Source organism: Blennius ocellaris (genome assembly GCF_963422515.1).
Source record: "Blennius ocellaris genome assembly, chromosome: 19".
Taxonomy (NCBI): domain Eukaryota; kingdom Metazoa; phylum Chordata; class Actinopteri; order Blenniiformes; family Blenniidae; genus Blennius; species Blennius ocellaris.
Window position 1 is genome coordinate 13,258,859 of NC_137668.1, and position 17,057 is coordinate 13,275,915.

Genomic DNA, 17,057 nt, shown 5'->3' on the forward strand with positions numbered 1-17,057 from the left:
CTGAGGACATGTCCTTTCTCTCGACATGCTCAGGCCTCAGAACACGATTACACAAAACCCCCTCAGTACAGTCTATCTTGCTTACACGCACACACGCACACACACACACACACACACACACACACACACACACACCACACACAAGCACACACACACACACACACACACACACACACACACAACACACACACACACAACACACACACACACAACACACACACACACACACACAGATTTCTAAACATGCGAGTGATTGACACAGACTGAGCGTGCATGCTTGTCACACATCTTTTTCTAAGGCTTTAAAAGTCATGCAACAGCATTCGTAACCGTGCCCACAGCAGCCATGGGTGAAACACACATGTCGAGGCAATCACACAAACACACTCGACAATGCACACTGCTTGGATGCAGCGGAGAGGCAAGGATTAGTTTCTTCCTATGTTTAATCCTGGGAGAGCTCCTGGCCAACACACAGCTCTTGATGTTCCTGAGCTGGAAGCCCTGGAAGACCCACATGCATATGCACATCCAAACAAATGCCCTCCCCTACACTTTCAGTGTCAAGTACACAACGATTTACAGTGTGAAAGCTGTACGACACTTGCTTCCTATGAGTCAAGGTGCCTGACCTGTTCTCCAACGGTGCTACCGAGACAGAGCAAGAGCTCCAGGCCAGTGGCTGCTGCTAACTATTCCTGCTGTGTCGGGACAACAGGCCATATCATAAAAAAGACGAGTTATTTACTCATAAGCTTGACAAGAGTTCTCTATTTATGTAGACACACAACCACTACACATCACACTGATGTGAGCCAGCACACTTCAGGCTCCTCAAAAAAAAAACTACTGTACAAACGAACATGGCTCACGTCTCACAAAGCCAGTTTTAAAAATGACATAAGTGTGTTTGGGCATGTTGAAGTCAACTTTCCTATTTTAACTGTGATCTGAGCACAAAGCAAGCACTGACACATGGTTCGAAGCGGTTGCAGTTAGTCTCTTAAATAGCTACAGGCATGTCTGGCATTGATAAATCTGACTTCAATCTTATGTTTTAGGAGCTAAGTGTGCCACAACTGAGCTCTACTTGGAGGAAACCTATCTACAAGTTGTGCCAAAGCTTTAACCGTGGAGAGTCGGTGAATGACAAATCCACTGCATGAAAACATATCTATCTGAAAAAGAATAAGTACACACTACGCTCTGCTGTTACATCTGAACAATCCTTTCTCCCTTGTGGATTTAATTCAGGAGTAAATCATTCGGTTACCACTGTTGTGCCACATGTGTAAACGAATACATGTTCCGCAAAGTAAATAAGAGAAACAGCTGGACACCACAAATCACGACACCAGGTCCTGTCATCACACACACCCTTTATAGATGCAGGCTGCCTTGTTCCTTTTAAATAACTATCTGCACTAGGTGCAACTTTGCATTGTTGTGACATGCATACAGATTGCAGTATCATTGCCCCATTAGACACATTCTGAGCAGACCTTGCTAGCATCAATGCGACACACATATCCGAGTTCCATGCTGCAACATTACACACTTGGAAACCAGCTCGCTGTATAAAATCCCACACTGGGCATGGTTTTTCCTTAGTTCTGTGTGAGTCACTCAAAGTTGACATCGACAGGGAATCTCCAAACGGCACTGTTGCAGCACGGTTACAGAATATCCCTGTAGTCACAAGAACACAGAAACTAAATCAGGAAACTACATCAGCCTGTTTGAAGCACCACGATTAACACAAGTGGGTCACAAAGTAGATAAATACTACTCTTAACATCACACATTTCTGATGACACATGAGTTCCTATCCCCTGTAAATAAGTCATTGGCTCGTAAATAGGTTAACAAGGAGGAAGGCTTCAACCAGATTTGTAGACCTTTCTAAGAGGATAAGTTAACAGACAATTGCATGGGAAACTATTCAAACATGCCAGTTTACTTTGAATAATAGGGAGATAAGGAGAAGACACAAAGGTAATGTGTAATGTATACAGGAAATAAACAGTGCAGCAATTGATGAATAAAACATATTTTCCGATTTGATTAAGATAGTCTGTCTTCATCAACATGCTGCTTTTGTGCTGACTTCAAATATGTGTGATCTCCAAAGACAGAAATAAATGAATGCTTCTTTCAACAGTTATGAATTCATTACTGCCGATAAAACGGAGAATATGCTAATTGTGTAAAGTGAGACAGCACAGGACAGAGGAAGGATGCGATTCTGCCTTGTGTTTGTGTGATTGTGGCTCTTTTTGAGGTAGTCAGGGCGAGGGTGGTGCGGGGTGACTAACTTAAACTTATATTTCAGCGGAGCCATGTGTTTTCCCAGAGGAAAAGGATTTGTGCTGATCTGTCAAGCAGGTCAGATGCTTTGAGGTGGTAATTAAAGCTTTCTGAGGCTTCAGCAAAACCTTGCCGTAACTTCTCTACAAATTCAACCCACAATATCATTCAGCCTGGATTCAGCATATTAACACAGTTGTCGCCCTCTAAATTGAACAGCATTGTGGGTGAGAGATGGGTTGCCTGTCCAAAATCAGTTTATCAGTTCAAAAAGCAGATTGCTGCAGAGAACGTAATCGCTCACTTTCCTATTTGCCTCATCTTCTTCCTTCGTATGATTTTTGTTTCCCTTCTCAATTAAACTGTGATGAGATGTTGTCGTTCAGTAGCGAGCTGGCTGGAGTTTGACAGTCTGGGCATTTCATCAGCATAAATGTTTGCACAATGGAATGAGCATCCCATTTGAAAGAAGTGCAAACCACACTTTTTTTCCCCTCAACTGGAGCCCAAAAGACAGAAGGCCCATTGAAAAATAAGCAGGATCAGAGGCCAAGATGACATTGATCCTGGTCAATCAAGCCAATGTAATTTGGTGATGGTGAGTAACACATTGAAGTTAGTGGAGATATATTTCAGCGTAAATGTCTCAGTAAACTATTTAAGGGGTGATCAGTCAAAATACATTTTAAAAAAGGTGATTTGGCTCGGTGCCAAGTAAATTATGTGCGATAACCCTGCTTACTTGAACCAAGCACCTGCACTGAACATTATCATTGTTAAATCATGACTATTAACCATAAACTGCCCTGAGGAGGCTGTTCATACGAGAACATTTAAAGCCAATATACCAATAAGAAATATTTTAATGATACTTATATTTACAAGCATGTTGCTTTAGATCAACACCTACGCATCCATTGATCTCAAACCCAACCGAGACTCAAACCAGCTTCATATGAAGTCAGAGTGCTAACCACTTCACTAATCACCCAACATATTTTATCTTCTGTTTCGACCGATCATCAGTATCTGGCAGCTTAGTGAGTTGACCAAAATACTGAAGCCTTCCCTTAAGGCTATTTAAGGTAAGTACATGTTTGATATGGAAATAATTCATTAATACAATGGAGTATTTTAACTGGTGCCACTGAAGAGAAAACACCATGGAATCATCACTATATTAACATCTGATCCAGTTCCAGCAAAGATTTCAAATTAAAGCGTCGTTGGTTTTTTGAACAATTTTTGACATAGTACACACTGCAGAAAACAGACAACCTAAGACATGTTTTTCTTCAGCTTTGTCATCAGATCCAAATGATAAATAGATGTTATCTACATTTTTATCATCAGTCATATTAAAATAGATGTTATCTACATTTTTATCATCAGTCATATTAAAATATTCACTCACACAATCAATGTCACATTCCAACAACAACAATGGCTGACATCCACAATTGTTTCTCATGTCCAATGTGCATATGGAATCACATAAAAATATATAAATTATACATTAAAATGCTTGAATTTATGGCCAATTCCTTCATGTACATGCCTGTTTTTCTTTTGTTTTTGTTTTTATAACTTAACACCTGTTGTAGTATTTAATATGTATCTGTTATATTTATCCATTCTCACACCAATAGTGACAGCAGCCATGCAAGGTTCTTGTCATAGTAAATCATGGTGGCTTAGTTTTTTTTGCTGAAAGACACTTCCACATGCAGATATGGTGGTTTTAATACTTGGATTGGACTATCTACCACCTCAGGTACAGCCACCACATAAGGGTTGGCTCTGCTATGTTATCAAGGAAAAGTACCAGCAAGGACTCTTGTTTCGAATGGAAATGATCATCCAAAAAGTGTGTGTGCTCCAATATTGCACGGGAGCTGACACCTTCAAAGTAACACCAGAAGGTGTAACAGTACTGGGACAACTAAGTAGCACTTGACCAGCTCCCGACCTCCCAGTGCCTGAAACAGGAAGGTGAAACCTTCAGATTAAATGGTATGCACTATCTTTGGCCATACCAAAAGAAAATCCATAGGAAAGTTCAGCTCAGTGCATTTCACAAAAAACAAGCAACCCCTTGAAATTACTGAAAGACATGAAATAATTATAACATTTATCTAAACTCAGCTTTTTCTTCAATGACCTATTTAACAGCCTATGTCCAAATAGAGAATAATGTTTCCTATGATCACTGATGCAGCATTCTAACTTTTAATGTAGTTGTTAATATGTTTATATAGCTAGTGAGAAATTGATTAACAATAAACATTTGACATTGGTGTTTACTGCCATTCCATCATCTGGCTTGTAATAGTTCAGATCTGTATGTGGACTAATGCAATACTGTACTTTTCGTCACTTCAGTATATTATCACCCATTAAAGCATATGAGTGAAAACGAGGGGCCTCTGCATGTGTCTTTTTTGGTAGAACCAATTGGAATTCCTCTAAAAATGAATGTGCACAAATCATGACATTTTGTTAAAAGACAATTACCTGGACACAGCTGTCACACACAGTTCCATTCAGTCACTCTGCAGGAAATTCACATTCACAATCACATTAATGACTGTGACACATAAGTAAGTTCCACACACTGATAACCACATGCAACTTTTTCTAAATTAGCTCGCTTTTCTCTGCTGCATTGCCCCAAATTTCAAATTACCAGCGAGATTACCCTCCTGCTTTCAGGTAATAATGTTCTCATCTGTCAGGCATTTGTTGTCAAAACATTGTGTTTTGTTTTTGATTGCTTTTTTTTGGTCTTTTTTCCAATCAGATGTATCCATCATCACTGTATTACTTGTTTCTTTTGTAAATTGTGCATATTATGAATTTGCCTTGGTGTCATATGATAGATGTACACATGAGTAAAAAAGATTTTAAAAAGAGGTTTCACAAATGTTTTGTTTCAATGTTGCAAAAAATGAGCAACAGGCAGATACATGCACGGCCTCAGCACAAGTGGAAATTATTACTTTTATAAACCACATTTGCACACTGGAAGACATGTGGCATGAGACCCTCTTTTTTTAATTATAAGAATGTGTCACTTTCTCTCATTAAGACGACTTCTGAATTTCTCCTGCCTTCTGGTTAGAAGACGTGGAATAGCTGTTCAATTTATCCAGTCCTTTTTGTCTTTACCCATTTTACCCTCCTCTCTTGGGCTTGTTTCCCCTCTCTCTCATCTCTCCTCTCCATCACTCTCTCTGTTTGGTCCCCCTCATTAGGATGTCAGATCTCATTACAGAAGGAAAACAGGCGATTTAAAATGGAAAGCAGATTGGTTTAATGGTTTGATGCAAAGCCTTCTTGGTATTTTCTTCTTCTTCTTTTCTTTCAGTGTGTTTGTGTGTGCCAATTCATACTGGTGAAAGCGACTGGTGACACAGAGCTGCAAATTCTAGCAGGAAATAATCCAGCTTTTGGGGAAATGTCATAACACACACATGCTCACACACGTATTTGAACTTATGTAACCGAGTTGATCCCTTGTCCTGGGAACTGCATACATTTCAATTCTTACAACTCATCAGGAATTGTAGGAAAGAGCATTTTTTCAAATTACAAAACTACACATTCTGTAGAGAAGAAAAATCTGATTCAGATAGGAGACTGAACTTTGTGAATATCTCATTAGGTTTACTTAAATTAAATCTAGCATATATACTTTGAAAATCATGATGTGTTCTACTTAAGGTTCAGCTAATAGTATTTTTGTGTGATTTTCAGTGAACAAATTCAAATCAGAGCTGTACACAGCATTTGATAAGGATTAGTTTAATCTACCGGTACATCATGCACTCTGTGCGAGTGTGTGTGTGTGTGTGTGTGTGTGTGCGTGCGTGCGTGCGTGCGTGCGTGCGTGCGTGCGTGTGCGTGTGCGTGTGTGTGTGTGTGTTAGAATGTTATATTGGTATTGTCATTTTTCACAAACTTTTTACCCACAAGTATTTCTACAACAATCTTTTACTGAGTCCGGAAAAATATGACTAGTTTGGATATATATGAATGCTAGAAACAACAGGAGTGACCATAAGGTTCTCCATAAATATTTGCATTGTCTTGTTGTCGTTTCTGCTAATATTTTAGAAAATATGACATGTCTCCATTGAAGCTCAGCCCTGACTGGTAGTCAAGGAATTCTATATTATATAGTCCTCTGAAGATACTAAAGAGAGTGATGTTACAATACATAACAACTTTTATCAAAGGCACAGGCACAACCTTGTTACAAGAACTATTTGACAAATAGCATTCTCACTAAATCTCTCCATTCTCACAGTCTCCACCTGCGCTCCATGCAGACATAATGTTAAGCTATTAAAGAGAAAAAGAGCCATATCAATTCAGGCCTGCTGATATTCCCAGTGGTCGGAGTCATTCACACAAACAAAGATAACTTCGGGGACACGAAGAAGGTATGAATGAAGTAAAAACAAAATAACAAATGCAGTTTGAGAGGAAGGAACACAAGATAAAATGTCAGAAGAAAAGAGAATGACAGGAACAGAGAACATATCTTTAGGAAAATGTAAAATAATCAAAGATGATAAATGCAACACTTATTTTTGCTCCTATTTTTCATCAGCTGAAATAAAAAATCTAAGAGTTTTACGATGTACACAAAAGACCTATTTCTCTCAAATACTGCTCACAAATTTGAATAAATCTGTGTTAGTGAGCTCATCTCTATTTCCACATCACAGTTGTGGTGTATCAAGTTGATGATTAAAAAGCAGGATTACTGCACAGGTGTGTCTTAGGCTGGCCACAATAAAAGGAAGGACACTCTCAAATGCACACTTTTATAACACAGCACAATCCCACAGATGTTGCAAGTTTTGAGGCAGTGTGTAATTGTCATGCCAACTGCAGGAGTGTTCATGAGAGCTGTCACCTGTAAATTGGATGTTCATTTTTCTACCAAAAGCCCTATCCAAAAGGCATTTCAGAGAATTTGGCAGTACATCAAACAGGCCTCACGACCAACAGCCCATGACCTCCACATCCAGCATCTTTAGCTCCAAGGTTGCCCAAGACCAGTCACCTGGAAAGCTGCAGCAACAATTGGTTTGAATGTCCAAAGAATTTCTGCACAAACTGTCAGAAACCGTCTCAGGGAAGCTCATCTGCATGCTCATCGTCCTCATCAGGGTCACCAACTGACTGCAGGTTGTCGTCATAACCAAGTTGAGTGGGCAAATGCTCACATTTGAGAGAAATAGGCCTTTAGTGTAGATAAGTCTTTGACCTTTAAGTTCATAAATAAAAAAAATCAAGAAAATAATTACAATAAAATGCTCAAATATGTTTAAAATGAGACAAGAAATTATAACTAACACAATCATGATGAATCATGATGAATATGAAAACGGACATTGTCTTATTGAGAAACCCAATGTATGCATGCGCGTGTGCGCATTAGAGACGCTGTGGCCGCAGAATAATGGTTTAAAATAGGCCACATTAACCTGCAGTCCTCTGGGGCACTGGCCTGGTTTGATTCAAGAATGAAACACCACACATCACTGTCTACACACACACACACACACACACACACACACACACACACACACACACACACACACACACACACACACACACACACACACACACACACACACACACACACACACACACACACACACACACACACACACACTCACACACTCACACACACACACGTGCTGTGCAAAAATCCACAGACACTGGTGTTTGTGTAGATGGCGGGAAACACAGGGAAAGGGGTGAGGCAGCAGCGAACAGGAATTACTGAAGGAGGCTTGGATTATTTGAGGAGAAAATTCCCTGTTATCCTGGGAATTTGTTAATGTGACAAATATAGAAAAGCTGAGAAAGAAAAGTGTGTGGTAGCAGTTGGAGCTGAGCTGACAGGTTAAACAAACGGCAGCTTTCTAAACTCAACCTGACTCAACTGCCAGTGCGCTGTCAAACTGTTGTCCTCTGCTGCAGGAACGGTTCCTCCTCAGAGTACAGGTCTGTTTGTACACCGCTGAGCTTCAATGGCGGAGGAGGCACAGAAGTGCAGCCAGCTTCTCAAGATATGTGAGAAATCTTCTTTTTTGTTGTTTAAAAGTGGCCCTCTCCCTAATTCTTCCCACCTGTGCCTCAGCCCTGAACAACGTTAAGGAAGCAGCCACTATTAAAGAGGTGCTCATGCAATTAGAGTCACTTAAAACATGTTTGTATTGTATCACACCGCTCCCCTTCACAGCTAAGTGCTCAGTTAAGTAATGCAATGCCTGTAAATGAATATATCAAGGTTCATTTGAATCCTTGTTCAAACTGGCCTTAAATTAGGTTGACCACATACTGACCAGCTACAACTTTGCTTTTATTTTATTTAACGAGAAATATACACACACACAAACCTCCCAGCCCTTCTCTTTCCAGCAAAGGGATGACTTATAGCATTAATTACAGTGATCCATGCAAGCTTAATGAATCAATAATGTGAGCTCGCCATTGCCAAGAAAAGGCACTATGACATAATTAATGACTTACTGCTCACTATGTCAGCACAGCCCTTATCAGTTCATTATGTGCCATCACTCTGTGCATTATGAATTCTTATTAGACAACCTCCCGTTCATTGTGCATGCTATCCCCATGACTTTTAAAACATGCTGTGTTAAGACTGGGCTTAATTTCAGTGAGTCCATAAGTTTATAGCGATGTGTTTCTTGGACGTGTTGGTTTATAACACAGGCTGAGTGCAACAGGGCGAATATGTGTGCGGGATGAATCGCAGCACATGTACGCTGATGGAAGATTTAGTTCCAACAACACAAGACAATCTATTAAAACACTGTATCATAGGAAGAGCACATTGTAAACCTCAAGCGTAGCAATTAAATGCATACGGTTTAATCCACAGTCTATTGATTTTTTTTCAGCTCCAGAGCAAATTTCCTTTGTGAGTTTTCTTGTATCCATCCATTGAAAGTACAAATACAAGGCTGAGTAAATTATAGATAACAATGGATCCACGTTTGAAACACACTTATTTAATGAATTTAAGCTCCAGAAGACAATACTATCGCTGTATGAACTGTTTCAGAATTTCCCAGAAAGTAATCAAAACAAGGATATGAGCAAACCCCAATGATTGAACTCTGAAATGGGCTTCGAAAAGCTCGGCTTCTGTGCTTGAAGGCAATTCTCACTCCTTTCAAGTGAGTCAAACTGATCGATTCAAATGCTGGTCTAGGGTGACGTATTTACTGCCACGGTTCTGACCCAAATGCTAATGATAGCTATTAAGGCAAGACTGGTTAATGACATCGAGGGAGCTGTGAACGTGGCGTGACCGACTTGGGTGTTTTCATGTGGATATGATACCGTAATGGGATTAACATGGCGTACCTAAACCCACATTGAGATAAGCTCAATGAGACCCTATTAAAAATACACTTCTGGCAACAATGGAGTTACGGAGGGAGTGGGTGAGAACGAGTGTGTCTGACTGCGAGAGTTTGATAGAAAATGTGCCCAATTGTGCTCCGGTGCCAATTAAATACAAACGATGTACACAAGAGTCATTCTTCAAAATGACAAAGGGTTTGGTTTTTCCATGCTTACTTGTCTTTTCCATTGTGTTTTGTTGCTAAAAATGGACAGTCAACCACATATGAACATAAATAGAGCCTTAACTGAAAAACAAAGTATGTTGTAATATTTAAAAATAAAACTATGCCGACATGAAAAAAACAACAACAACTTGCCTCTTTGCAAGTTTAATACACCTACAGATCCTATTCATAATCTGTTTTGCCTGGAATGACTGCAGGACCATTGTAAAAAAAACAAACTCATGTCAATATTCAAGGACATAGAGGACATAAGGTCCATTTTAACTTACACGGGCATTCGTTTACCTGTGAATGTTGAAAAGTGCAAAATAGGAGGCTTGTAAAGTTAAAAACAAAATGCAAGCAGGACAGGAGTTCTGGAAGTGATTATACAAGCGCCTTACCAGTGTTGTTGCGGTAGGGGCCTGTGTCTGGCCCCTGGCTCTGGCTGAGGCTCCTCATGGGGCCCTTGTTGTGGTAGACACGCTCTTCATAGATGGGATCTATGTGGTGCTCGGGGGACCCCAATGGCCGAAGGGGCTCTTGACTGTGCTGACTACTGTAAGAGCCACGAGAGCCTGGAGAAAGGGAGGGAATAGAAAAGATGTGAGGAGAGCGAGCGAGAGAGAGAGAGACCGAGAGAGCAAGGAAGGATGAAAGAAAAAATAAGGAATTTGTAATGAGAGAGGTAATAGAGAGGAATGGGTGGATTTAAAAGACATGAAGGGAAGGATAGACAATGCAGATGGGGAAAAAAAACTTCATTTACAAGTTAAAAAAACAAATGAGTAAAATAGTGTGAGTGAAATATGTAGGTGATGATGACAGAAAGGATAGAAGGAAACTGTGGCAATCATCGAAAATTGCACTGCATTCAGACCTGATCATTTTCATCCTGCATCTATTGTTTTGATGATGTCGTGTGAGTGTGTGCATGAGTCTGTGTGTGCATTGGTATTGAATGGGATGAGTTAGAATAGCAGCAAATCAGAAGGGGGGACTGAAAAAAAAACTGACAGGCAAATAGAGACATATACAGCCAAAAATGAGATAGGAGGAAATAAAGAAAGGGAGAGGCAGAAAAGAGAGAGGAGAGAGAGGAGAGAGAGCGATGCCTCTGTATTTCACTTTTTTAATCTCCGTGGAACACATTGCTGTTCGTCAGCTATAAAATAATGAGATGCGGTGTCCTCCCGTTATGCTGGGTGTTTGGCAGGAATCCCATAGACACGGGGCAGGGAAGACATTGACAGCAGGCATTTGTTCATTACACAGCAGAACAAATGGAAGGCAAGCAGAGGCCTCCCTCTGAAAACACACACCGAAATTAAAGTTAGGCAAAGGTTAATAGAAAAAAATGAGAGGGGAGACCAGAGGAATATGAAGACAATTCAGAAGAGCTTAAGTGACATGGCAGGAGATGAAATGAAGACACACACGCGCACGTACGCATGCACACACACTACAACACTACGACTGCTTTGAGTGACTGAGAGAAGCAGAGATGGTCCACTGGAGCCGACGTCACATCATATTAGTGCTCAGATAATTTCAAGTCGTGTGCCAGGGATTTTCCATGGAATAAAGGGCCAGTGCTTCACGATCCAAACCTCCATGTGTATCCAGCATCAATTTAATACAGTGAAAACCTGTCAGATCGTATCAGAAATCAATGCATATGAGGCACTTTGCCATGTCGGCAGAACTAAGCTTGTCTTTGTAGCAAAACTGTATTTTTTTCCATCTTGACCATCAAACAGAACAAGTCAAATAAAGAGTTTTAAAGATAAATCACTAAACCCTCTTGAATGAAGTAATTTCACAGCAGATCTAAGCATGAACAAGACTGTCTGCACTTTCTGAACTATACCATGAGAAACTACTGGTTTGCTCCATTACGTCTGTCCTGATGATGATTGTGGCAATGAGGCTATGTTCATGTAAGCGTGACCTCCTTTCAGCAGCGTAGCTGAACTAGAGGATAGGAGCTTGACTGAATCCCATCATACATAACTAGCCAGCAGTAAGGCAAGGGAAGCGAAGGCAAGGCAAATTATTTATAGAGCACCATTCAGACACAAGGCAATCCACAGTTGTTGACAAATAAAATACAATAAATGCAATAAAACAAAGTGATTTAGAATCTTAATCTTAAGCAATTAAAAATATAAAATTCATTAAAAACAAATGGATTGAAAACAGCATCAGAAAGAGATTAATGAAGTAAAAGCTTTATCAACGTAAATGCAATAAACCCAAACAACTTCCTTAGCATCTTGACAGAAAAAAAACCAAGATGAAAAACAAAATCTAAAGACAGAATATGAGAGTGAGGAAACTGAAATAAAAGGAGACTGAGCATGAATTTAAAAAATAACTGAAATAACTGAAATGAAGCTTGAGAAAGTTTGGACAAAACGACATCCGCTGACCTCCACTAAAATGGAGCAGATTTGGAGACAGATGGAGGAAAATAAGAAGTGAGAAAGAGACAGAAATGGTCAGAATATGCATGAAGGAGTGCTAATTAGAGTCATGGACACACCCATTAACGGCATGACTCATCCCATCGTTTTCTCTTGCTCTCCCTATGCTTTTCATCTTTGAAGTCTTGGTGAGTCGGTTTTATTTCGTTATTCTTTTTTTTTTTCTCACATGGGCCCACTGGTACAAGCAGTGACCTCTTTCTTTCAACAGGAAGGGAATTTTAAGGAGGGAGAGAGAGAGAGAGAGAGAGAGAGAGAGAGAGAGATTCCCTCCCATGGCATTTCATTCAGTAAAATATTTAAAAAGCATAACAACATGTAAAATAATCCACTCTGATCCCTCGATGACTCACATTCCTGTTTGTGTAAGCTGAATATCACCTATTTCTACTGTCAATAAATTAGTTAAAAAAGAAAGCTAACAAAAAAACACCCTTTTCTTGTCCTTCTCTGATTTTCATATGTCACATGCTTTCTGTAATTCCTCCCACAGTGGGAGTTTAGCTGTCAACTCAACAGTAAAGATCATTTCATTTTCTTTGTGAGTTCAATAAAAAAAAAAAAGAAAAAAGAATGAACTTTACTGTATATTTAAACAACAAACAAAGACGGCTGCCAGAACTGAGGCTTTGGTGTTAACCAACAATCAGTAATAATGACAATGAGATTCATTCATATGTACTGATAACCTGTGATTTCCTCCATTAGGGAAATGTCGTAGGCATCTCTAAGGCCCTTTGTTTCTCCCTGCTGTGTATATCATGTCACACTGGCACCAAGGCAATATTTATACACAATGAACTGCATCATTCAGACCTTTAAACACACAAAAAAGCGAAGACAGGAAACTTCTATTTCAAGGCAATTTCGTTTTCACGCAGCTTAGCCCTTCTGAAGAGTGAGTCCTGTAGCTGATAAGTACCTCTCCAAATATTCTACTAAGAGGAACTAGTGAGCTATTTCCAGCAGGACATCACCAACTGGGAATATGCAATTCCTCTGTGTAAAACTATCTGAAAATACCCTTTCCTTGGTAGGATTCGGTGATTACCATGTGAAGGTAAGCGTGTTAAAATGTTAGTTACCTTTAAATTGTGCTGATGGATGAGGTACACAGGTAGTAGTCCCAACAATTTAAATCTAATTGTGCTAATCATATCTCCCATGTCTGCTAATTATTATGGTGGTGGGCAATCTCACCACTGGATCAGTTCTACTTCATTTGAAGTCTTCAGGAGGGATAAGACCTGAGGCACTGCTTCAAGATCACAGTTCTGCCCTCCGGGTAAAGTATGAAGGTCATGTTCTTTATCGATAAAGCTTCGTGTTTATGAGACTGATCAAGTAAACTAACTCCAGCGCTTCAAAATGCCGTGGCAGGGTTAAATAAACAATAATTTATTTCATATTTAGGTTTGGTTCTACACAATGTTGTACTGATGAGTGAGACTGTCGCTGGATGTAGTCGAGGTGAGGCCTTATGTGTCAACGTTGTATATTTCCAAATGCCTGCATGTTATTCTGGTTTCCTCTCAAAATCCAAAATCATGAATTTGAGGCAAATTGGTATTTTAAATTAACCCATAGGTGTGAATTTATGAGCGTATCTCTCTATGGGGCTATACTGACAGGGTATATCCTTTTCTTGTCATTGTTAGCTGGAATCTCCATGACCCCCCCCCCACTCAAGCAGTATAGATGATCAATCTTGTTTATCTTATACAAAGTTTTGGCATTGGACATGAGAAAAGTTTTAATTAGTTTTAAGAGGACTGCTAAACTGTGTTCCACATTACACCACCAGTCGAAAACAAAGTAATTTAGTTCACTGGCATAAAAACTGCTTCTGCTACAAGTCAATTCATGGTTGTCACTGGGCTTTTTTGTTGGCATATGAAGGTTTTGAGATTATTGTTATGTACAACTCGTTTTTATAGTCTACAGCCACAAAATATTGCTCAAGATCTTCACACATTTTCAACATTTTAAAAGCATTTGGGGCTCAAAATCCATGCTCAAATAAAACTTAACACTACTCGACTGAGGGCCATAAACAAAGGTAATAACATATTTTTAATTTGGGATTGACACTGAGCCAGCTCCCTCTGAAGAGTAAAGATAGACAATTGACAGTGCAACAGTGGGATCCAATATATATTTGTGTTGATACATATTTAGATTGTTCTAAGAACTTCCATCTATCTACAGCGTGGAGTTGGATCCAATTCCATTTAAAATAAAAAACAAACAAAAACTGTAAGCTAAAACCTGGAAAGTTTGCCAGTCCATCACAACACAAACATACACTCATACACAGTTCCTGATATCCAAGAGTCAGAAATTAAGCTAACAATTGTTCTTGGAGAGAGCCTACATCCTTAAAGATGCAGGCATACAATATCTTTAAAGGCATGACACTGTGTCTTTCATATAGGGAACCGCAACAACGTTCTGATTATCATACATCCACACTTTCTGATTCAAGAGACGCAAATGCAAATGCCTCTTTGACAATGAATGCTCCATCAACGGTCGTGAGCAACAAATAAGATTTCTCCTTGTTTATCTTCACTGCTCACAGTGCAATTCGTTAAAGAGAAGTCGCTCTTATGTTTGGGTTTATGTTGGTGCATGAATGCATGAAACCATGAGTGAAACTGCGTGGATGTGTGAGGTCCCACCTGACAGACTTCCAGGCCTCTGCAGCGTAGCGGTAGCGTAGAGCTCGTGGGAGATCTTGTACTGTTCAGAAGCGTGATGAGCTGCCAGACGTTTGGGAGACAGAGTGGCATAGCTCCCTATGCCCGAACTCATCTGCGAAGACAAATAATTAGTTTTTTTTCCTTCTTCTTTTTTAATTATTCCAAACGATGTAAATAAGCTCTGAGAATGAACAGGGTGAAGATTATGCGCTGGTATTTCCTGATGGATTACTAGGTCTTGGCAGCGAATTGTCTAACAGCTGACGTGGCTGATGTTCGAATAAAAAATGTTTGCACCTGCATATTTTTCCAAGTTATTTTGCCAAATTAGTTTTGTGTCTACTTCCAAATGAGAAACTTCTGTAAATGGGTTTATGAAAACGAAATTGGCGCGATAAAATTTACACTGTGAACACCCACTAAAAAAAAAATGCTCAGAGTGGGAGATTATCATATCTTTACTGCAATTCATCAAAGGAAAGAAGGATTTAGATAAGGTACAGAATTATATACAATATCACTATATAGATATAAAAGCAGTGCCTATCTGTGGAACTTAAAAAGACTTGTATAGATTTCTGTTAGAAAATGTGGAGATGTGGCCTGTCCTGCAATTGCCTGAAGTTCCACTATACAATATGAGATTACTAAAAAGTGACAAAGTAGAAAGTAGTATAATGCTCCCTGCAATGTGACCATATAGTGTTATAGTTACTGGGCAGGCCTCCCCATAGCACATCCACAGAACAAGTCCAGGAATCAGTTGTTTGTTTTTTTCTTTTCTTTTTTTTAACCTTTAAGAATTTTTAAGGACATTTTTTACTGATTTTATGAAAGCACAGATTTTTCTCTTAATGAATTGGAGATTAGGGTTTTTTAATGCCAAAGGATGTCAAAGCTGGAAAAGCATTAGAAAAACCTGCATTAAGCCATACATTTCTATTTGGCACTAGACAGGAGTTGGGGCTGCTCAAAATATGTCAGAATATTGGACAATCATCAACAAAGTAGTGTCTGGGGAATAATGACTAAACTGAGTTGTATAGAACCAAACTTTGGAAGAAAAGTGTAAGAAAAGACTGGAAACAGCAGTAATTGTTTAAATGTGAATTCCAAGACAAGAAATTGTGACTTTTTAATTATTTGTCTAGAAGAGATCAAGTCAGTGACTTCACTCATGCCCAGTAAAGAAATTTACTTTACTTTAAATACAACTGGATCATTATTATATCCAAACAACAACAGGTAGGACAATGTATAGAAAGCGCATGAAAGTATGGGATCAGCAGCAAACCTGAGTAAGTGAAAAACATTGCCAAATCTTCTCTGTTCATGACAAACAGCTTATTCTGGTGTTGATTGTTGTTTGGTGGATTAGTCTGAAGAAACAACGCATACTGGCAATTTCACAATTCATTCATTGGACAAACAAGAGCCACGGCAGCGTGTGAAAGAACCAAACACAGCCTCAATAATCTGCCACCTCCTCCTCGCGGTGGTCACCAGTCTGCTCACACACACCACTGTGGGATCACGTCCCATTCTTCACCCGGCATTTGTTCCAAGTCAGTCACCGTAGTGGTGCTGTTAGTCACTCTGGCCGAGGGCAGAACTGCTGGCATCAATGGAAACCAGAAATAGATAAGATGTCTGACAGGGATAAGGAAGTTTTGGCAATTTCTTCCCTTTGATATGAGACACTGTCATCTCTCCTGCTCATCCTACAAATGTATCCTACTTCCAGATGTGGTACAATTTCAAATGGGAACAAACAATTTGAAGGCTAGTGAAAATGTAGCCTTCTAACTCAGATTTTTTTCATCGTAAAAACGGATAGATTTTGATACTCATCATACAATATGACAATTCAGTCGTTGGATTAGTTTTTAATACAGACTGAACTTTAATAAACAGCATCTGTATGATACTGTCTCCAACACTGG

General features: G+C 39.5%; 1 protein-coding gene across 1 annotated transcript in view; it reads right to left on the reverse strand.

Moving 5' to 3' along the window:
• The window catches only part of ctnnd2a (catenin (cadherin-associated protein), delta 2a), a gene marked incomplete at both ends in the record, with an annotated part of 202,698 nt that overhangs the window by 98,140 nt on the left and 87,501 nt on the right, over positions 1 to 17,057 (reverse strand). Inside the window, 3 exons of the mRNA XM_080515267.1 lie at positions 10,217 to 10,232; positions 10,331 to 10,504; positions 15,094 to 15,226. Of these exons, the coding sequence (XP_080371393.1) occupies positions 10,217 to 10,232; positions 10,331 to 10,504; positions 15,094 to 15,226 (323 nt within the window). The remainder of the gene's footprint in view (positions 1 to 10,216; positions 10,233 to 10,330; positions 10,505 to 15,093; positions 15,227 to 17,057) is intronic.